Raw genomic sequence first — 24,041 nt, 5'->3', positions numbered from 1 at the left:
GCCCTCTCCCAATCCCCACCACCTTGTGCATCTCCTCCCATGACTCACATATTTTCCATCATTTTGGCTGCCCCACCAACTTGATTCATTCCCTCGTTCCTTCCTCTTTCTCTATCTACTCCCCTGGGTAGTCACCCAGACAACCTGGACCACATGGAAGTTGGCAGAGGCACAGACAGAGCCCACACATCACACACTGCAGCTCTCTAATACCCCTAACACACAACCACACAGTGGTCTGTGGGGACTTTGCGTCATGTTTGACCCGTGTTTCACTCCTCGTGGCAGGGAATTTGTCTGTGTGCGCATGCATGTGTGCAAAAGAGAGAAAGTATTCCAAGGATTCCCATGACAATGCTTTACAGCTGGGGGCATAATCTGTTCCCGCTCCACTAATTTACGCACACTTCATGACTGCATGGTTAAATTAAAGGCAGGTAAATGCTTGAGGTACTGGGGCCAAACGCTTGCTTCTCGCTGAAATGAGACAAATTACATCCTTATTTCCATAGCTTTAGTAAAGCCAGTTTAGATCCATTTGCACAACCTCTCTCCTTTCATGGAAATGGAATTTAAGTCAGATAAACTTTGAGAATTATAAAGTACTTTCATTTGAAACATTTGACATTACGTTGTTCTCAGTTTTTAATCCCAAACCGAACCCCAATAAATAGCCAAATGACACCAAATTAATTTGGGAATCTGTTTTTCAATCTCACAGTTAAATATCCAAGTAGGGGCAGAGTTATAGGAGACAATACCTGATCAGATCTAACTATTGCAGCACTGCTAACAATGGAGCACTAATATCAGTCATTTGAAGACATTTAAATTAAAGCGGTGCCTAACACTTTTTTAAACCCTAATTAATGAAGGACTGCAAACTTTCAAACAAAATGCTAATATCATGATATGAATTATCAAAAAACTACAACAAAAAGGTACACCTTTACAGTGAACTGTCACATTCAAACCACAAACTGCAATGTATTATTACTTGATGTGATTTTATGTGACGAGAACAGAAACATGTTTTAGATTTTTTTTACTAGTTAAAATTAGAAAAATGTGGATAATGTGTTCTTTCCTCTTATTCTCTTAAACACGCTTCAGTGCAAATGGGTTGGATTCAGAGCTCAGTTATTTTCTAAACAGAGTCCACCTATGTGTGAGATAACATCTTGGAAAAACACAGCTGTTTTTCTTTTTTGAAGGTCTCAGAGGTTTGTTAGAGAACATTAGTGAACATATAGCGTAGGGAAGACCAAGAAGCACTGCAGACGGGTCAGAGCTAAAGGACGGAGAAGTTTAAAGAAGAGTTAGGTTATAATACAATAACGTGCTGTGAACTGTTCCATCCATCGTTTGCATTACACAACTGCAAACCTACCAAGACAGAAAAAGAGAGCAACTAATAAGAGAAGAAGTCAGTTTTAACAGTGAATGAGCTCAAAAAATCGTGCACTCCATGAGCCTGAACTATGTATGAGGGCAGCAAGATCAAGGGAACTGAGGAAGATCAACCTCAAGAAGTTATGTTTGCAGTTTGCCACAAGCCAGGTAGATGACACAATAAACTTGTGCTAAAAAGGGTTCTAGGGGGTCAGACAAGGTGGTAGCTCCATCCTGCTGTGTGCATGTTTTTTTTTTCAGCAGGAACAAAGAAGCTGGTCAGAATTTGATGAGAGGATGGATGGGGCTCAGAACATCTGTTAGATGCTGCCCTAAACATACAACCAGAGCTGCTCTGTAATGGTTTAGCTCATACTCATACTGAGCAAGCATGAAGCGACAGTGGAGAGGAAAACTCCCCTTTAACAGGGAGGAAAACCTCCAGCAGAACCAGACTCAGTATGAACGGTCATCTGCCTCGACCGACTGGGAGTTAGAGATGACAGAGCAGAGACACAAAAAGCACAGAAGCACACATTGATCCGGAAATCCTTTCTATGTTATTCAATAAACAGTTTTGCAAATAAAAAATTTACAAATGTCTCTTGAAGTGTAGTTTGTGGTTCCAAAGTGACAGAATATAGAAAAAGTTCAAGCATTTTGGATAATTTTACAGGCAATGATGTTAAATTGTTTCAGCACAGGAAAAATTTTCATTTTCTCCACCAGGCAATTAATTGTTTTTGCAAAAAGAACATAAAGGTTTAAAAGTGAGTAATACTACCACACCAAAATGTGAATACATTATCAAGGTATCAAGCGTTTAAGTTCTGTTACATCACTCAAAAACTTCACCCTATTTCTAAATACGATGACTAGAAATGCTGAGCAACAGATTAAAACTTAGCCATCTGTGACACCTTGTTAGACACTCTTTTCCATGTGTGTTTACCTCTGTCTGTGTCATATAGGAAGACAAATCTGTTCCAGTCATAGTGGTCCAGCAGGGACAGCAGAGCTCCTCTGATGGACGGCCGGAGCTGCAGCGTGAACTGTCCCTCGCCCTCGGTGGGGAAGCTGGGCGTCACCAGGCTGATGTGCAGGGCCCCGCAAAACGACGTCAGCGTGTTCACCGACCGCTTGTCGTAAAGGCCGAAGATGGCAAAGACCCCCCTCGAATACTGTGAACAGACTGATGTGATGAAGGAGGAGACGGAAGAGAAGGACAGAGGGAAAGATGGGAAATTGGATGAAATCGTGGGGGGGAAAAGGGAGAAAATTAAAGAAACTAAATTTGAAAGTTTACTAGGTGACGTAATATAAGGATTAAACAAAAACTTTTTAAAAACTTCCTTTGATTTTTGCAAATGAGTTCTGCAGAAACAGACCAAGAGGGGGAGAATTCAGAACACATGGGCCTTAATTAAATTCGCTCAGTGGAATATGTTTAAATTTGCCAACCATTTTAATGAGCTACCACTTCAGCTTGTGTCAGCCCCACACTACCTCCTCTTTCCTAATTAGACCCACAAACTGCATATTTTGAATAGTGTATGTGCCTGAAATTCAGAAATACCTTTTTAACCTCGACAGAAGTTGAAACTGCATCAATCACATTTATCTCAGAAACAGATGAAACGGATTCATGGCACCAGAAGGAAAATCTTGCCTGCCTCTCAACGTCGTGTACAAAAATATAAATAAAAATACAGTTTTAAATTCCAAGAGCAAACACTTGCACGCACGTGTGTTGACATCTGAGATGCCCACCGGCCAGCAAATTTCAGACTTGGGTTAAAATAGAAAAATCGTTCCCATCAACTAGAACCGACAGACTTAACTGTATCTGCAGTCATTAAATAAATTACGGTCAAATAACCCAACCTGCTTAGAGCTAAATGTCCCTAAGAGCCATCCTTACACACAAACAGACTTAGAGATTCAAAACTCTTGACAGAGCCACAAGCACATTTTAAAAATGGAGTCATTTGCCATGGCAACATGTGCAAAGCAAACAGGAAAACAGATGAGTTGAAAAGATTCTCACTTTACAAATGAAAGAAACGGTTAGAGTGTGAATTTAAAATGGTCAAATGTACGAAGTCTAAAAAGCTGAGTATTTCTATTCCCCTGTGTTGTTGTGCACCACAATCCTCGTTAATCCTCTTTTTTTCCCCTCCCTTTCTTTTACCCTCCTTGGCCACATTTATCCTTCCAGTCAGATTCTTTCAAGCATGTTTTTTTTTGTTTTTTTTTTGGACACTGACTTTGTCCTGCGTCATAATTCACTCTCTTCCCTATGATACGTCATCAAGGAGTAAACGCTAGGACCAAAAAGACTGCAGGGTTCACTTTTAGCAACAACTTTACATGACTCCCATGAGCTTTTTTTGTCATGTCTTTTTTTAAATCTTTTCATAAATTGCATCATCTATATCCCTGGATCCTTTCTTCTGTTTTCAAGCTAGACTCCCTTCATCCTCCCTTTCAGCTTCCACCATCCACTCTCTCTCATCTCTTCTCCCCTTCCGCATTTTATGACTGCCTACCCTCCCTCCTTTTTCTTCTTCTTCTCCTCCTGGGACTGAGAGTAATTCCATTATCAGCTATAAGCCTCAGTGAGGGTAAACACTGAGGGAAATGCAGCTTTGACGGTTCGGCTTGTGGCAATTAAACAAAGCCATGGCCTCTGCACCCGGCCGACGATAAGGCAGGGATTTAGTCTTAGATTATGACAGGAGCTAAATGTCTTCAATTCAGAGAACTCGCATATGAGCTGTACTCCGCGTGCGTCACTCAGTTACTGCTGAGTCATGCCGTCCTAAGTGACTTTCGTGTTGGGATTTACGAATATTCTGCATGTTTTTTTTTTTTTTTTTTTAGCTTTTCTTAAGATAAGAGACAGGTGAATAAACGAGACTGAAGGGTTTTAATTTTTTTGCTGATAAACCAGAAAAGTTGCCATCACCGAGTTACTTATATATTATGAACTAAATCATTGAGGAAATGAATTTTAATACGGCGAGTTAAAAAAAGACTCCATCAAAAATGAAAATAGGAGTACAAAGGATTAAAGCCGGACAAAGCAGGGGATGTATGCTTGTAAACACAATTAACCAATCAGCCAGCCACATGACAGCAACTCAGTATGATTAAATATCCAACAAAATTCCGACTGTTTTCAAATTCAAAATCAATTTTTTTTTTGCCTGTGCCCTGGGTTACATTAATGTGATTTATATGCACACTTCCTCTCGAGTTAAAAGTTTCTTTTTATTGTTTGGTAAGTGATAAGTGTTTTCTATGCTTGCATACTTTGATGGCCGATGCAGTCTTTCTAATGTAATGAGAGTATTTATGAATTGGGATATTATCCCAAATTCTCGTTTTGTATAGAAAAAAAACTGCTTTTTCCCTATGGTGTGCCTAGATGGGGAAAATATTTTTAGATGGAAACAATTTTCAAAAGTTCTCATTCATAATTATTTATTTGTGACACTAGTCACAGTAGACGTGCGACAAAGGTCCACAGGACAGGGTTGAACCTGGAATGGACACTTTGAGAACTAAAGCCTCCATGTGTGGGTTGTGTGTGCTGCCCATGCGCCACCGACATGCCCCAGAAGGTAATCACATGTAAAATATCATTATTCCCAGTTAGTTAAGACCGTGATAGAGGCTGTGATAGACTTTCAGCAGGTTACAGGAAGGTGGAACAGAGCTTAACAAAGCTTTTTGTGTTTTTCCTTTTCATTTTTCTACCACTATCTGTTATGGATCATGGTAATGTTGGCAGCCTTTTGGAAATCTCAGAAGGTAATGATGACAGTATAATCCAGTGAGCTTTTTGGTAGACAGGTGATTTCTGTTTATTGGTAGATCGACTGGGTTCTTTGATAACACATTTCTGTGCTCTAACTTTACATTTATATTGGTATGATTACTCAAATATCTTATGCTTAGTTTCATAGTAAATCTTTATATTTTCCCTCAGAACATCACACAAGCAGGTTTTAAATATTGCATGAGAAGAAAAGACATGCGGTCTGTTTAGTCTGATAAAGAAACCTTTTCTGTTGTAAGTTTTAGGTCTTTCTTCAGAGACATACATTAAAACATGTGTAGCTGCAACATTAAATCAATCTGAATCTGGGTCTAGACAAGAGCTGATCTGGGAGTGGATCAGGACTGCAGTCCGCAATTTGGGGAAGGGAATACACCTGGAGGATGCTTTGTATGGCTAGCTTCTCTTACCACAATAGGCACAATGTAACATGTCACTTACATGTCTAGCCAATGTAAGCAAACCGGTCCAAAATTCCTTTCAAAATTTCTATGTGACTTTCTGCCACAAACACAGCAAGTACAAAAGTACTGAACTAAAGAGGTGTTTGCTCACAGAAAGCTCCATCATCTAAATGTATGCAGGGCAGTGACACTGCTCCAAACTGCAAGAACAACATCTCGCTTTATCAGTAAGGAAACAAGTCTGAGATTACATTTCTAAATCAGTACGAGATGTAACGGTTATGGATGCACGGGCGAAAAAAAAAAAAAAAAAAAAACAAAAAACAAGGGGAGTGTTTCCCCAATTTAAGTTATTCATGCAAAATCACTGACAGAAGTTAGAAATAAGTTTCAGCCTTTATTACATCTGGTCTCCACATTTGTTTGTCTATTGAATTGTCTGTGCATCCATTGTCTATTTCTGCTAGTCCTTTCGGGGTCACAGGAGGGATGCTAACTATCTTCAACAACCACTGAACTATTGCTGTTCTCGATTTGTCTCTGAAGTTGAAGCTCAGAGCTGGGAATGACGTCACATCCAAGATGAGAGTATTTAGATGAAGGCTGGAAAACATTGGGATTTTACGTTTCTATGTATGAGCAATACACCCCAATAACAAAGAATTTCTCTCAAATATTATGACTTCAAACACAAAAGGAAGATGTTCCTTTGCTAGATATTTTTACAGCACTATGTGTGCCATTGTTGCATTGAGATACAAAGCATCATGGGGGCTGGTTAATAGTTTATACCGGCAACATTCCTTTAATTCTGTCTGCAGCAGCCATATTACAGTAGATACAAAGATCCAGCCAGAGCAGTGACATTAAACAGCGCTATCAGCAGGGAACTCTGAAAATATGATCTCAAAAGTAGAAAAAGAACTCATTATTGTTTGACAGAAAAAGTAAAAATTACCCCCCTCCAATAAAACAAAACAATTGATTATTTCTCCCCCTCTGTTGTTTTACTTTTCGGATGAAAAAGACGTGTGGCACTCTGTGGGCCTCTGGATTTGGGGCCAGTGGGGCCAGGCCCCACCAGATGTCATTGTGTGGCTCTATGTTCACAACAATCAGTGGGACAGGATAATTCTTTAGAGTAACATTGTAAAAAACAACAAAAAAAAAAGACAGATTCCCTTACCAATAAAATTCTGTTATAATTATTATTTTTTTTGTCTATGTATCTAAGGCTGCCAGAAAACTGACAAGCTCAGTCGGCTAAATCCTCTTGAGGCGCCTTGATATTGGGGCCGGCCCACCAACATTTATTTAAATAACGAACATCTGAAATCGCAGTGTGCATGCCCAACATGCTCTCAGTAGCCAGCTGTGGGGCACAAATCCTGTGGCCCCAAGCTTGGATCATCCAATCAAAATACTGGAAATGCACACGTTACGTTTACATTCTGCTGGATAGTCTGCAACAATGTAGTGTTGGTTGGCCTTGCTAGTTCATTGAAGGATTGATTTGAATCTTTGCTGTTCAATAAATTAAGATTATTAGTGAGCCTTTATTTGCAATTTTATGTATATAAAAAATTACATTTAACATATATACTTAAAATGGTATTTCTAGTGTGTTGGTTTATGCTAATTATCTGATTCACTTATAATTGATCAAAGTCATGTTGTGTGCATCACATAAAAGTTAGTTGGTGCTAATAGGTGTTGGGTTTTTGTGCCCCACTTAACTTATCATGCCCGAGACGCTACTGAAAAAGACATTTATCTTCTATACTAAACAGAGAGGTGCATGCAGAGTGTGTTCTCCCCTAGGGGGGACCAGTAGGAATTGAAGTTCAAGTGGGTGTTACTTTATGGGGCTTTATGAATTAGAAGGATGTCTAAACTCCTTTTTGCATGTGTTGGGTGAGCTCAGACTGTGCAATCCTTCAGCGAAATAAGTTATTTTGGAAAACTGCTCTATGTTAAGGCTGCTGTTTGAAAATATAGCATCACTCTCTGTTCTTAAAGTCCTGCAGTTGGTATATGTATTCAACCCACCTGACCCCTCTCTGAGAAAAAAATTGTTTTGCATTTCTTATTAATTGGAAAAAACTTTGCAAATGTTACATTTCACTGACTCAACAACAGCAGAGGAGATTTGACTGGAACTTCCTTGACCTCCATGCAATTATTAACTGGAGTGCCAAAAAATGTTTTTTTTTTTTTTATCTGCCTCCTGGGTCTCCATTAAAGCTATTTCTGAGAACCTAAACCCTCACTCCTTGTTTCTAAATAATGCCAAAACCAACGAGCCCAGACTACCTAACAATCTTTCCTTTGTTTTTTTTGAAATTGTATTATTTGTTATTAGCTCCACTCTCCTCAACTTCCATGTGTTTTTTTAACTTGGCTTTGCAATTGAACCACTCTCATCCTTTTTCAACTTCCTCCATTTCCCCTTATGATTTAAGCCTCTATGGGACTGTCTCTTTACAACCCCCTCTGACAACACCAGCCTGCCGCAAGGCTGAAATGTGCCAGACAGTGGCGTCATTGTAATAAAACGTGTGCAAAGCTTGGTTCATAAAGCTTTAATGAGAGAAGGGGACCAGCGGCATGGTGCATCATCACTACAGTAAAAACACTGGACACAATGGGTCTCGAGGGACTTTCTTCTGCCTTTTGTTGTCTCCTACTTGCTTGTTCCTGCTGTATCGCATGTACAGTAATCAATTTTATTTTGGGTGTTGCTAATTGTTCTCACTTTCTCTAAAACTGTTAGGTAAGGTAGTATGCATTTTTTAATGACTATACCATCAACCTGAGTTCAGATCATTATGAAAAGTTTTACTAAGACCTTTGTTGGGAAATCTTTTAAAACCTCATGCTTTATAAACATGAGCTTTTTTTATGTTACAGAGCAATAACTGAACTTGTACTTGCTCAAGCACAGTGCTGTGATAATGTTTTTCCCCACTTACAGATTTCTTTTCGTTCTTCCTTTTCCTTAACACATACTACATGTTTCAGAATCTGTAATTTGTAAAGAAAACAGACCAATTATTTTAAGGGTGGATGTCATACAAGCAAACCTGGCCCAATGTGCAAATTCCAAAAAAAAAAAAAAAAAAAAAAAAAAAAAAAACTCTTGTTAAATTTAGCATTATCCGTGATCAGAACATTTTGGAAAGCTGGGAGCAATTTCACTAGCCAAACCTAGGTCTGATTTCTGTGAGGCCAATCAAGAAATCACTAGAAGAGAACCTCTCTGAAAACCCAAAGTAGGCTAAAAGATCTTAAAAAGCAATATGCCATGTCGTAATCTCAAGAAATTCAAGAGCAGAGGCGTAACAAAGTCAGACTGACAACTATCAATCCGGAAAGTCTTACATAACCATTTCTAAGGCTTTGGGACTCCAGTGCACCACAGTAACAGCTGCTATCCGCAAATAAAGAAAACTTGGAAGTGGTGAGTCTTCTCATGAGTGGCCAGCCAACCAAAATTACTCGAAAAGCATATTGATGACTCATCTAGTAGGTCACAAAAGACCCCTAAACAACATCTAAAGCATTACAGTTTAAATGTATTGTTGTGTTTTGGCTTTTAAACCTGTTTTTAATCTTGTTGCATCCTGTAGCAGCTTGGGACTGCTTTTAACAATGAAAAGTGCTTTACATGTAAAACATACTATTATTATTATTATTATTATTATTATTATTATTATTATTATTATTATTATTATTATTATTATTATTATTATTATTATTATTATTATTATTATTATTATAAAATGTCTCAGCTAAAGTCAGTGTCAATGATTTGGAAGAAAAAAAAGAGCATTTGAATGTAAAGACCTCTTCTGACCAAAAACAACACCAAGGTATGATTCACATTTGCCAAAAAACGATTTGCTGATCAAGACTTTTGGGGAAATCTTGTCTACATCCCTTTAAATCTGCAATACAACTGACACAGCATTTTAACATCGTACCATCAACACAGGGGACAAAGTGTGATGGTCTGATGCTGCTTTCTTGTTTCAAGGGCCTGGGCGACTTGCCATAACTGATGGAGTCTACTGGACAATTCTGGAGGAAATTGTCTTGCCATCAGTTTGTAAGCTAAAGTAAACTTGGGTTAAGCAGCAGAAAAATGATCCAAAGCACACCAGGGCCCTGTTTCCGAAACAATAGCTGATCTACCGTGAGTATAAAGCTGCTACTCTGGGAAATTCTATATAAAGCTATCATACTCAGCGTTTTTGGTTTGAGGACATGTGATATCAATCAGGTAACTAAACTCACCATCCTATCAACTCTAAGTTAAGCAAGAGCTCGAACCTGAAAGAAGCCCTCATCAATGAAATGCAGATAACGTGAATAACCATAGCAAAGACAGGAAATAGGAAGCCTTGAAGTGCGCATTTACCACGAGTGGGATTAGAAATCTTTAATTAATGCTTGTGAGTCTCTGATTATGGAACACCTTTAAACTCTACTACAACTGAGTGCAACAGTAACATTCCTGACAGCACATATTTTTTGCATCACCTACGTTATTAAAAAGCTGCCGTTGCCATAAAAACGAAGAGCAGCACAAATAAATTGTTCAGAACTCAGAGTGTCCTCTCGTTGTGTTAGAAGAGTGAGGTGCGGGCTGAGAATATTGAGATAAATCAATGACAGTGGTGAAAAACATTAACGCTTGAAACTATATTAATCCAGAAATTAACACACATTTAACCAAGGTCTGATCAGCCTCTCCCAACAAAGATTTCTGTGGAGTATTTGCGCTCCAGCATTCAGGCTCCTCCAGAAAAGGACTCGCCTTTTCCGACATGTCCTTGTGCAGATCTCAGCATAGAAGTAGGAAAAACTCAGGGTTAGCCCAAACAACTCTCCTCTGTAGCAGGGTTGTTTCACGGAGTAATTTGTTGTCATAATTTGACTCAGAGTAAAGGCTTCTGAGCTTTCTGAAATGGAAAAGCCAGGGTAAGCAGGGATTTACTCCAGACTCTGGATATCCACTAACCCAGCTTTCTGCAACTAAAAATGAGGGCATAGGAGTGGCCTAGTCAAAGTCCAGACTTAAATCCAATTATATGTTGTGGTTTATATAAAATACTTAATATTTAAATACTTAAATACTCATTAGAACTCACTGCAAATGCTTAATGATAGTTGTTGCCTCCAAGGGTTTCACAAAAATGTTTAGGTTTAAATTATTATGTTAACATTTGTTTCAGGATCTGAAACTTTCAACAGTAAGAGAAAAATAGCAAAATATAAATAAATGTGGGTACAAATACCTTTTTACAGTAGTGCATTTTTCATGTTATGCATTTACTCTCTCCCTTACGCTTCCTAACCTACACTCTTTTAGTTTTATTTTGGTTTTAACATGTTTAGAAAGTGCTCTTTTTTCCCACCAGACAGAAAGCAAAGCACACGCAGATTAACCTACTACTGATTAAACTGTCAAGGCATTTCAACACAGCTTAGCACCAAACGTTGTGCGCACAACTAAAAACACAGTCACCTTTGGAATCATTCAGGAGAGCGATCAACTCTGCTCTGTCGTACACAACCTCCAGACTCTCTGTCCTGACGCTGCAGTTGGTTTCTCCTTGTTAGTTTGAATAACACATAACACATAACGTACATCATCCAGACAGCTCACTCTGCAAAATACTGTGAGCTCTCTCGTTACCAGGAGCCAAGGTAGAAATAAAGTGTACACATCATTGTAAATGAGGGATACAAGATAGTTTAAAAGCCATGAAGTGGATTTTTCCCTACAGTGACCTAAAACGCCTACAGTGCAGCGCAGTAATACTTGGGAGGAGTGGGGAACCCATAAACAACAATAATAATATTTAATGAGTAATATAATTAGATGAAAATCTACTGCCCAGTGCTTCATTCCCACATTCATTGTTCAGTCTTTTTCCAGTTGTTATTCTTCAGCAGAAAGGTCCTCTGCATAGGTTGTGTACAGTGCTGAAAGAAAGCACATAATTATCCTTCCACAGAAAAGCAAGTGTGCTGCAGGCATTGAATTTTGTACTGAAGCCGTACCACTTCATCATTATAGTATCTCCTCAGGCATGGAATAAGGTAAATATGGAAAAGAACAATTAACATACAAATGATTTAATCCTTATATCTAATGTAATTATTATGTTAAAAATATATAGTTAATTGTTTAATTATATAAAAAACTTAAACTGATTCTAATCTTGCTATGTTGGTCTATCTAAAAACACATTCAAGGTAGGTATAAAAGTAAATAAATGCAGAAAAAGTGCATTTGAAACACCATGCCCTGTCACATATATTGATTTAGCATGTGTGAATTGGGATGGAGATAATTCTACAGTGTGCGACTGCATAAGATGAGATCATGTGTTTTTGTTTCTTTAGGCTGGAGATTTTGCTGTGTATACACTCTATGTCGTAAAATTCTTGTTACCAAAATTAATCAGAAACTAGGTCTGTATGCATTCAGTTGAAGCTTCTCCAAAGATTTGCCATGAGTGCATCTTCATCCCTGTACACAGATGGAGTGTCTGCATAGCGGAGCATAAGATTAGGTAACATGCAGTATCACCAGATCCTTGCTACAACATTGGTGTAAGACAAGGCAAGTTTATTTGTATAGCACATGAGATCAACAAGACAAGTCAAAGTGTTTAGATGATGAAAAGAAAAGGAAGTACATTGCAGTGGCGTAATCAATGATAGTAAAAATAGTAAACACACTATAGACTGAAAGCAAATGATGTCTCAATTAAGAGTTTAAACAGAGGACCAATGCCACTCAAAGCAAGTGGGTTTTTAGGCTTGACTTAAAATAACTGAGCATTTTAATCAGCATTTTTTTTCCAGTTTTCTGAATGTTTTTTCTAGATTCGTGCTGCATAAAGACTGAAAGCTGCTTTACTATATTTGGTCATGATTCTGAAGATGCAGAGTAAACTTGAACTATAAAATCTTAGTGGTATGGAGGTTGACACAACAATAACTCTTCAGTTACTTCAGTTTTTTTTTTCAATAGAAGATTAAGGCACATCCTTCCATTGATTCAAAGCATCTATTCAACACTCACCTGGTGCCATTGTAATGTAGAGCTGTGTGTCATCAGCATAGTTAGGGTAACTTATCTTGTTTGTTATCATTTGAACAAGTGTGAGCATGTAGACTTCAAATAGGAGGGTCTCCAAGATAAAACCTTGAGAAACACTTGTTGGTTCATACATGAATTTTTGCTGCAGTTCTGCTTTGCTCTAAGTTAAGACATTTTAGTACAAATATACAAAAAAATCTTAATATGTTTGTTGGAAATAAGTATACAGAAATGTTTCTAAGAAGAAGTAAGGCATGGTTGGATTGGTGCAAATCAGGATGGTGATTCACTGACAGATGGAGGCCGGCACTATAAGTTGGGTGGGCTTCTGCTGGAGAATGTTTGGATTGATGGTTTGAATGCATAGCTGAAGTCCACAAACATGATCCTAGCGTGCCTTCGTGAGTAGTCAAGGTCATGCAGGATGAAGTGTAGTTCCAGGATGACCGCATCATCCGCCAACCTGTTTGCCTTCTAAGCAAACCACAGGGGGTCCAGCTGAGGGCCTCTAGTCTTGTTCAGATACTTTAACATCAGTCATTTAAAGGATTTCATTACAACAGACTGGCCACTGGCCTGTAGTCATTTAACTCAACAATAATGCATTTCTTTGGGACCAGGAGGACGATGGAGCGTTTAAAGCACTAGGGAACCTCGCTGTGGGAAGTGACTTTCTTGTCACGTCTTGTACATGGCAGAAGCTTCTGGTGGACTCACACCATAGAAATGTTGAAAATGAAGAGTTGTACAATAGATGTATTAAGATAAATTCCCTCTGCCTTGAAAAGATGTTTGCATTCCCAGAATGTTATAGATATGGTTCACTAATTTAGCAGTACATGCATCTTAAGACAACTTGTTGAGCATCATCAGTCTGCTGAAAATCTCATCTTCATGTCAAACTGTCGGCAGAGGTCCGCTGAAAAACACCTCAATACTGAGACCTTGAAGTTTGTTCAGCAAATGAATAAAATCCTTTTCAAGATTTCTGATTGTTGATTCACAACATCAAGGTATACACTTCCACGACACTGACTCTTGCTGCTGAACAAAAAACCCTTTTCCTCCCTTTCAGGTCGATTAACTTCTTGGCTATGGAGTGAGACTTCCCTGAAGATGCTGTACTATAATAGCTTGTTCCCCCTTAAGTTTCCATTTTAAATCTGTTGGGAAGTGAAACGAGGTTCATCACTGTCCAATGCTTATCCATGATCATCAATATTTTCTCCGGGACATCATTCTAAGACCATATTACTGACAAAACTAAGTGCTTTCACAGGGAAACAGAGCAAGTGGAGAAAGTGTCCAAGCAAGACGGGGAACTGAAGTAGCACAAAAACGTTCATAAGATAAAACAAATTCATAAATTTAATTTATCTTTATGCGCCATAGAAATGAAATGCAGACATGCAATACTGTGGCAGAGGTGTAAAGATCCAAAATGCTTTTTGACACTAAGCACAATTAGGCTATACAATTAAAGACAATCAAGAACTATTAAGATTTGGATGATGATATAGTTATCTTCAGAACGCTGGTGGCACTATCTGGGGCAGAAAAGAATAAAGTAATGTGAAACTCTTTTGGATTACTTCCCTTTCAACATTGATTTCCAGTTACGTGGGCCAATAAAATGAATCATACATTTTAAAATATATAACCATAAATACTCACAAAAGGCAGCTTGACTTTTTTTTCAGCTTTCTTTGTGATATTGTCTTGTCTTTGAACTGTCATTGGGGGCATTTACACTCTGAGGGCAGTTTAGGTCACATGTGTTTCATGACCCACCCAACCATCCTGTGTGTTGTTGTCACCTGTCAGATGCTGCACTACATAGACTACATCTTAGTTATTTTCATCACATCATTTAAGGTGTGAAGGGCTGTGAAACTGCCTGGGAGGCAGTTGATATTTGACACCGCTTTTAATTTATAAGCAAAATAAAACAAGATATCCATATTGAAATACAGATACAAATGCCAAACATTTCATTTGGTGTTCAAGAATTTAAAACAGCCTGGCCAACTTCTTTTCAACTACATGAGATCATAGTGATCTGGAGAAATTTAAACTTTCACATTTAACTTGTTTTTCTGAACTATTACACACTTTTGGACATATGTAAGTTTTTGTTGCTATATTTAATAAGTACTCACAGCTGTGAGGCTGCAGTGAAGTGAAAATTGTTCGAAGGAAACACATTACAAGCAGTGCTAATTGCAACCCACAAGCTATGCTGGGTAATTGATGGCTAAATTTAAGACTCATTTTGCAAGGAAGCAGCAATAAAGGTTCTTTTTATCTTACAATATCTCAGTTTACAAATATGTTCAGGCCTATGACACTGACAAAAAATGACAGAAGTAGAATTTTTGTAATCTTGTGTGTCCTTCAGCAACATAAAAAAGTCAACATAAGGAAAAAGAAGAAACTTAGCAGATCACTTGATGACTCTATCATAAGCAAAAGTCAATTAATCAGTGTGACAAACCACTGCAGGCAGAGCCATATCTGTTTAATAAGATTTGCTTTGGTTGAACTGAACTGAATGAAAATTCCATGAATCTGTTATGACTGGTGTCATCACATTAAACATCTAAAAATAAAAGATGAATCGATGTTCAGGATACATCTTTTTTTGCTAAGGAAGACTAGAACCAAGCCTGATAAAGGGTCTATAAGAGAGGAATTTTCATTTTGTTATTTTATCACTTTCTCAACCTTCACAGCAAGTTTGGGACTAAAAGTTAGCCAGTGACAGTTGCCAGAAATGTTTTCCTGTTTTCCTTTGACAATGTTATTTTCAGAGGGAAGGCTGCTAGCGTCTAAAAGTGTTTGGTTAACCCTGGTAAACTGTTTATTTAAAGATGAGCCTCTGGAGACTTTAGCAGTCTTGCAAAGAAAGCTATGCCCCTCATTATTTTGCCTGCACTGAGATAAAAGCAACTAAATGATCCAGTGTCGGCACAGTAAAATGTATATGTGACTAGATAAAAGATGAAAAGCCTGCTATTGTTGTCAGTTGATTAACCAGTGCAGATAAGGAAGTTGAAGGTAACTTAAATCACAAGATGCTTGTTAGTTTAAGAATTAAAGTTGAGAAAGGTAAATAAAAAAAACTAACATTAGGAAATTATGTGATGCTGTTAAAATACATAATTCAGAAAGCTTTGAGGATGCTTATTTACTTAAAGCCAATATCCATTAAGCTAAGTACATTGGTGTGATTGATATACTGGCAAGAAATGGTAGCTGGTAGCAAACATAACCATTTCATCATATTTTTGTGCCACAAACCCTGACAGTGATAACCTAAGTAATTCATAATCAACCTTTCTACTGTTTTACAGACAGATAAGTAATCTTTAAACACACCTTTTACCACGAGCAGCATTAGCTTGAATCACTGTTCTTGGGACGAACAGCGTGCTGTAATGAAAAAACTGGGTCTATGGACTTTTAGAATTTGAGCCGTGGGATACACAATGTTCTTAGGCCCCGTTTACATGACATTTTCAGATGAAAATGGAACAATTTGGTTCCAGTTTGTTTATACAACAACGCCAAATGTTTTCTCTGAAAACAGTTACCATATTGTAATGGTTAAAAAATGACCCATTTTCCATTGTTGCATAAACAGGAAAAAAATTATATTTCCTACAGGGAATCCTTGGCTCATGCGCAGTATGGCAGAAATCAGTAAAAATTAATGCACACAGGAGTAACATTACAGTCGCCTACAATAAAAAAAAAATTAAAAAAGAAGAAAAACAAACAGACTGTTCTGAATATAGCCAGAGCTTGGCACGGCTATAATTCAAACTTAACTTAAGCAGTAGATGAAAAGTGTCGTCTCTCCATATAGGAAAACTTTATTCCATTTCAAAAGTTTATTAGTTGTGCCTGTTGTGCATGTTGAGTTTTAAAGAACATAGCACCATTAGTGAGTGGATGCATGGGAATTACATTGTTTTTAAGTTTCTGCTGTTGCCATGCAAACAGAGGTTGCAATTAGAAATTTGTTGTGTAAACATTTTAACAGAAATAGAAAAAAAAGTCAAGTTTTTAATGGATCGTTATCGTGTAAATATACTGGGCCTCAGTTTAACAATTTGACTGACTTCTGTTTTTCTGTATGTAACGTTACCACTGCTGCACAACGTTTGGCTGCAATCTTAGCTACCTTGTGAATACTTTCTCCCTTTTATAGGGAGTCTTTTAGGTATTTTTCAACTTTGGACATGAAACTGATCATAATGAACGCAAGCAACAACCCAAACACAACTGAAAAGCATAAGTTGCAAAAACTATGGCGTATACCATCTCCCAAAAAGGTTCTTAAACTATCCATGATTGATTTCATCACTGATACAAGTTTGTGAGTAGTCTGTATTTTTAAAACGGATTGATGGAAGACAAGCAAATATAAAAGTTACATTTTACAACATAAAAAAAATACTTTTCCACTCACAGAGGCAGCATAGTTTAGGAGACGCAATATAAACACAAAACACAAAGACAGAGTCTGGAGATCAATAGAATATAGCTATGAGCAATGCACCACAACATATGGATTTTACGTGTTTAAAATGAGACAAAGCAGTTGCTGCTAGTGCAGCCGAGTGGTCATTTTGTCGAAGAATTTTGTTGTGAATAAAAAAAAATACAATGAAACCCAAACTTGCTGGCAAATAAATTAATAAACTAATTTGGAGCCTTGCATGTTCTCCATCACAAGTGGATGGAAGTGCAGTATCCATGTTTCTTTTGTAAAAACTCAGTCTGCCAATCAATATTTTCAATAGACCATGTTACAATTTCAACAACATTAAAAGGCATGACGGAAAACAATTTAAACACCCTAACTTTTTAAAAGTTGCAAGACTTAGAGGTAAGGGACTACAAGTAAGAACTCTGTGACCAGGATGTGGTTTGAATTGATTTTAATGTGTCTGGTTAAATCAATCTTTATTCACAGTAGGTTAAAGTTGCAAGGGCTTATCAAAAATGAAAAATTACTTCCATTGTTGCAACATTAAATTGTTGGAATTGGCTTTCTTTCGTGTGGAGTGTGCCAATTTTCACTGTTCAGTTGCTGAGGATGTATTACGGACACCAGGCCTCAAGTGTTCTCATCAGCAGCTTTGCAAAGACAAGACAAAAGATAAAGCTTGACAATCAATGGTCTGGTGGCTGTGTTCAGCCACCTTATGGATTTCATATCAGGTCCTGTCTTCTAGAACATAGTTTACAAGATAACAGAGCCACAAATGGTTCATAAACAGGGCAGCGATTATTATGAGTGATAGAGCACCATGTGCTCTGTTGGTCTGTGTGTGTTTCTGGTTCACTGTGCTTGTGAATGAAGCCATTCATCCCTCTGTCTGCTTCCTTCCCTGGTCCATCACTGTCTAATTTCTCCTTTTCCTCCCTCTTTCACCATGCAGCCCCAAGCAGAGAGGGAGGGGAGGCGTTATTTCTTCTCTATGAAGAAAAGAAACAAAATATTGCGGGAAAGAAAAACAAGAGAGGAAGAGAGCTGTTCCAAAACCCACAAGGGAATCTGAGAGCAACAAGAGTCTGCCAAGCAGACTTTACACTGGTAGGGTTGGTGAAGGAAGAAAAAGGCATTGTGCAAAAAAAAGACACAGAATGTGAGACCCCTGCCCCTCGGTTAGCATGACAAACTGGAAACAAGTCTTTAAATGTCCTCAAAGCTGCCTTATATGTGTCGTGACTTCAGCCAATGCGATTGCGCACATACACATTCAACTTGATCAGCTTCAGGTAAGACATGCACAGAGATGCCTCCTGGGATAATTAGAATACATCTTTTTTTGGCTCCTCTGTCTCAGTACAGGGTTGAATATCAGGTCAAAAGTAGGGCCATGAAAAGGAAAAATGCTTCTGGGTACAACTGCTGTAATTAACCTTTTGTCACCTTTACTTAGATCATTGCTTTCATTTGGAGCTACCCCTTGAGCTTTTAAGCATCAAAGAGCAAGAATTTGGTTAAAATAAACAAGGGTCTCTGGGAGAGGGCTACATAACCTGTTCTTGTCACAGTTTGTATGTAATGTAATATTGGCTGATGTGACTGCATTATTGTTGCCTCCATATAACGAGTGAGAGAAGTAAAAGAGATTATTCACAATTAACAAAACAATTAGGTTCTCAGCTGTGGATAATTTAAGTATTTTATTTGGCTTTGACAAGATGTGTGGAGGTCTTCAGAGTAACAATCAGAAAGTGTGGTAAAATAAACATGCCTGGGGGCAATACTCTTTACAATCTAGTCTCTGCAATGATTAAACTGTCGGGGATATAAACTGGATAAACACCACTTAGATCCTCAACCCACTTTCCCAAAGGTTGGTAGGTTAGTTTTAATGATACTCATTTTCAAACAGAATTTTCTCTATTTATTGAGGCAGCTAGTTTTCTATGTTTATTAATAACATGTCAGGATTCCCAGGGGTGTGATTACTTATGGTAGCTCCCTGGAGATCCTGCAGTCTGTAAGTTATTCTTTTGTATTATCCATCCCTAGGTTCCCATTTGTGTTGCCTGTTCAGGGTTTATGTTTAATAGTTTGTGATATCTGTTAGATCCAGATTCTGTTAGTTTGAGTTCTTATTATTTTAGTAGTTCTGTTAGATCCTTAGTTTTTAAGCTGGCCTTTCTTTTGTTTAGTTTTGTTCTGCTATTTATAGTTATAATGGATTTTATTAGTTTATGGCCTTTATTATCTCTGTACTTCTGTTATCTGTTCTTTCTTAGTTAGTTAGATTCTTTCCCCATGTCAGACCCATTATCTCCATCCCTTGTTAGGTACTGTTAATCCCCTGAACCTGCCAGTTTCCTTCAGCCTGATTGTATCCCTCACTTCACCTGTGCCGAATTACCATCCAATGCCATCAATCATGACAAACCGTTGACAAAGACAAGAATTCTGATAATTATGTTCTGAAAAAAGAAACACTTTGTCTTTAATATAATTACTTTAGGAACACATTAAAGGGTTTCATGGGGTTCACATATGAAACACCTTTATCTTTATAAATACATAAAGAAGTTTTAGAGACATATGCGGTCTAATTCAAAAATAATTCTATTCATTTTGGTTCATTTATGAAGCAATAATCAACCGGGAAAGGCACATTCATTTCATACCAATTATACAGAATCCAGTGTGCTCCAGAGTTCAGATAAGCCATCTTATTTTATTACAGATCAGCACTATAGTCAGATTCAGATCCAGTAACTAAAAATATCCAGTAGTAGTCCGGTAGTCTAAAATATTGGACTTTGCATTCAGGTGTGGAGGATCATGTGCCATTTGATTATTCGCTATTCGACCGCAAGCTTCTCCTCCTCACCTTCAGAGTTCTCAATAACTCTGTACCTCCTTACCCAACTGATCTTCTTTAACATTATCCTTAGCTTTCCATAACATTTTATATGATAGATTCAAGGCTTTTGTACCAAGTCTGACATGGTTTAGCTACCATATTTTTTTTACTGCAGAGTGGAGGCACTCTTCTAATGAGAGAGAAAGAGAGAGTTTTTCACTGTGTGTGAGATCATCTTCTGGTAATTTGAGTAATGGGATTTACCTAATTGCATCTGTACCAGTTATGAGTTTTAAGGAATCTGGTGTGGCATTGAATCCAGCACACATAAGAAAAATAACTGATCTCAAAACCTAATTCTTAAAGGTAAGGCTTTAGTGCTGTACAAGCTATTCAACACTGTATGAGCAAAGGGATTCAGGAGAAAATGGGAAGCAAGGAAATTGCATGCCATTGCGACTGTCAATTGGTATGTGGGTTATAGCTTGTTCTATCTCCGCCAAATGAGCCATGGAATCTGATCAATCAGCACGTATTCCCCTTTTTATGTTGTTATCAGCAAATAACAGAATTCTGGTAACATTAATATCTCATGTTTATTTCTTTAGGGTCAGCACATTACTTGAAGCAGGAGCCTCATCAGGCAAAGATCTTTGTTCTCCCCCATCAAAAAGGCAAAGAAGCATCACAAACAAAACCGCTGACTCAAGTAGTCTCCATGCTTACCAAAACTGGAGCCTATTAGTAAAAAAACCTCTAACACATCTTCACATAGTGCATTGATGTGCACGTGTTCAGGAGTATGTGAAATTATCCATGCTGTGGAATGACCTTCCCTTGGGCATTAGACAGACCTCTTCACTTTCTGAATTTAAATCCCTTCTTAAGACCCATCTCTTTTCCCTGGCTTTTGACACAATCTGAGATGTTGACTTTGTCTTACTGTGTTTTACTTTATTTAATTTTATTACTGCTTTTATATACCATTTTGCTTACTGCTAAATGATTGATCATTTTATATCTTATGATTGTGTATAGCACTTTGGTCCTGTGGGTGTTTAAAGTGCTTTATAAATAAGATTGTTATGGTATGGTGTGAGTATCATTAATAATGAGGTTTGTATTCAACAAAGGCAGTTTTCTTAAGTAAGAAGCAAAACTGAGCACCGTTCATTCAAGAAACATTAAACAACAATCTATTCAAAAGTTAACAGCAGCTGCTCATAAGCAAACATGCAGTTCTCCCTTGTGTAAGAACTATAGAACCAGTGTGTTGCATCCATACAGTGCCTTGTTAAATTCATAGCCTCTTAACGTTTTCACATTCTTTTACACAAATGTGTAAAAGCTGACGTATTAAAGTTTATTAAACAGGCTATTACAAAGCTGGGATTGTGTTTTTTATTAGGTTGACCAGTAACTTTTGTATTCCACCATATTTTCACCAATACCCTTAAACCTAAAAAGAGATATCCGTCCACCTAAACTGAAATGGGAAGGAGACCCTTAATCAGAGAAGCAGCAAAAAGATCCATGGTAACTCAAGGGGGGCAGCAGAGATCCACAACTCAGGTGTGAGAATCGGCAAACATAATAAAATGTATATATCCACTCCATGAATCTGGCCTTTATGTAAATGTAGCGAGAAAAAAAGTGTCCAAACTCCATCTCCACTTTCATCTCCTCTCTGTAGTCTATGTAGGTCAGGAGTATTGCTGCTGGACTGGACTGCATTGAAATTAGAAAACAATGTTCAAAATAGATATGAATGAGAGTCTGGCATGGAATTCTTTACTAATTGAAATATACAGCTTCTTATTAAATTGCACCCTGTGATGGATTGGTTATCTGAACTGGTTATCTGGGCCATCTAATCAATCCGTCACAGGGGGGACTGGTTAGATGGACTGGTCCAGGGTGTAGCCAGCCTCTTGCCCAACGACTGCTGGAGATAGGCACCAGTTCCCCCCCCTGACTCTGCATGGATATGCGGGTATAGAAAATTGGTGGGGTGGGGGTTGTCAAATAGCATTTCTGTTGAACTGTGAGCCAATGATGAAAAAACACAACACCAAGGGTTTCTTAAATTTGTTGACCTTTTAGGACCAAAAAAAAAAGCTTCTTTGCAGTGCAGCATTATCCAAAAAAAAATATCTCTAGGACCTGTAGTGACTGTAGTCACTGAGGCATGTTATTAAGCTTGTAACACTGAACTTGGCATAAACGCTCAGGGCAAAATTATGGTACAGAACATATCTGCTCACAGCATGATCTACCAATCAGACATGCATGTACACATATATACGCACACACCCATAGCCACAGAGCACTGCATAATACTGACAATGTGACATGGTAACTTCCCCCCACTGATAAGGTCTGGAATAGCAGAGATAAAAAAAAATGGAGGGAGAATGGGAGAGGAAAGAGAAAAGATGAAAGAGAAGAAAAGAAAAGAAGGAAAGTGCATGTCACCTGTCATAGTGCTTTGCTGGGTACCCCTAGGACACAGCCTTTTAAACAGGGATAATATGTGTGTAGGGAGCAAGATAGAGAGATGTAGCAAGGGAAAGAGAGAGAGTGTTAGTGTGTGGGACAGAGATGTGACACCAAGCCTTTTTACTCCAGTCATCTTTAAGCACTACTAACAGTAGCTAAAACCCTCTGGGCCTGTCCAGTATGAACATAGTCATTCATCACACGCACACACACAAACACACACAACATCACAACCATTCATCACAGCGGTCAGACAAAGAAGTACGAGAGGAGAAGAAAAGGGGAGGAAGAGCTCGCACACATCTGCTTTCTACTGCTGTGATGCTCTTGATGCATCTTGTTGCAATCTGTAGTTTTTATTTGCCTTGTAGTACTGTGGTTGTACTAAGCCCCTCAAATATTCCCAGCTTCTTAATTTCACACTCTAGTACAACAACCCCAGGTGCAAAAAGCCATTTCTCAGGACATGGTTCACCTATAGGTGGTTTTAAAGTAGATAGCTCTGCTGTCAAAATGCCTCAGTGTGATCACTCCTTAAGAGTACCTGCCAGAACCTGATAAGTGTTCTGCTTAGCAAATGCACCGTGAGGTAACTAGGTCAAAAAAACAGCTTCATTGAGGTATGCGTCTGGCTCAGTTTTTATGAATTTAAAAGTGTATATAACTAATTGAACTGCATTAGTAATTCTCTATAGCTCCTCATAATCTGTTTTATAAAATTAACATAGCTCTTTAATCCCAGATTAAGAAACAACAACGTCCTGAATGACGAAAGCTTTCAGCAGGGCGGTATTATTTTCCCATACTATCAAACAGCTCTTCAAATTGGTTGAATTAATAATAATGGTACAACCAAAAATAATTTATTATCTTTTATAGTTTATGCTTATGTGGGTTGTCAAAATAATATGTTATATCCATCCATCCATTTTCTAACATGTCTATCTCTTGTGGGGTCAGAGGGGTGCTGGTGCCTATCTCCAGCTGTCAATGGGCGAGAGGCGGGGTACTGGACAGGTTGCCAGTCTATCGCAGGGCTAATATGTTATATATTCCTATGTAAATATACATGAAACAAAAATTATTGTTTTAGATGTCGACTCTTCCTCTACAGAAGTTGGCATACTTTTACACAGCTTCACTGCTGAAACACTGACACTCCCATGTGCTGAAGTTGTCGTAACATGTCAAGGGTGTCCGGAGAAGGGTATTTACAACCCTCTGTAATCAAAAAAGCAAAAGTAAAAGTCAAGCAAGTGTTGTTTGGGGTTTTGAATTCGAGGCAGATGGAAATGGAAAACAAAACAATATCAATAGGGCCCTTATGTATGGCAATCCATTTAGAGCTGAAGCTGAGTAGCACTACAAACTACAAAAAAGCATCCTAAATACCAACACTGATGTTTATCAGGGAATTGAAAAGCTCAGCA

At 38.1% G+C, this 24,041-nt stretch overlaps 1 protein-coding gene across 7 annotated transcripts in view; it reads right to left on the bottom strand.

The window, feature by feature from the left end:
- Positions 1 to 24,041, bottom strand: part of gria4a (glutamate receptor, ionotropic, AMPA 4a) — a 178,385-nt gene that overhangs the window by 105,796 nt on the left and 48,548 nt on the right. For all 7 annotated transcript variants that reach the window (XM_036150280.1, XM_036150281.1, XM_036150278.1 and 4 more), the window contains exon 3: positions 2,345 to 2,584. In XM_036150280.1, the coding sequence (XP_036006173.1) occupies positions 2,345 to 2,584 (240 nt within the window). The remainder of the gene's footprint in view (positions 1 to 2,344; positions 2,585 to 24,041) is intronic.

This window comes from Fundulus heteroclitus, chromosome 18 (assembly GCF_011125445.2).
Source record: "Fundulus heteroclitus isolate FHET01 chromosome 18, MU-UCD_Fhet_4.1, whole genome shotgun sequence".
NCBI lineage: Eukaryota > Metazoa > Chordata > Actinopteri > Cyprinodontiformes > Fundulidae > Fundulus > Fundulus heteroclitus.
Note: the sequence above shows the minus strand (reverse complement) of the source record. Positions and strands in the feature narration are given on the sequence as shown.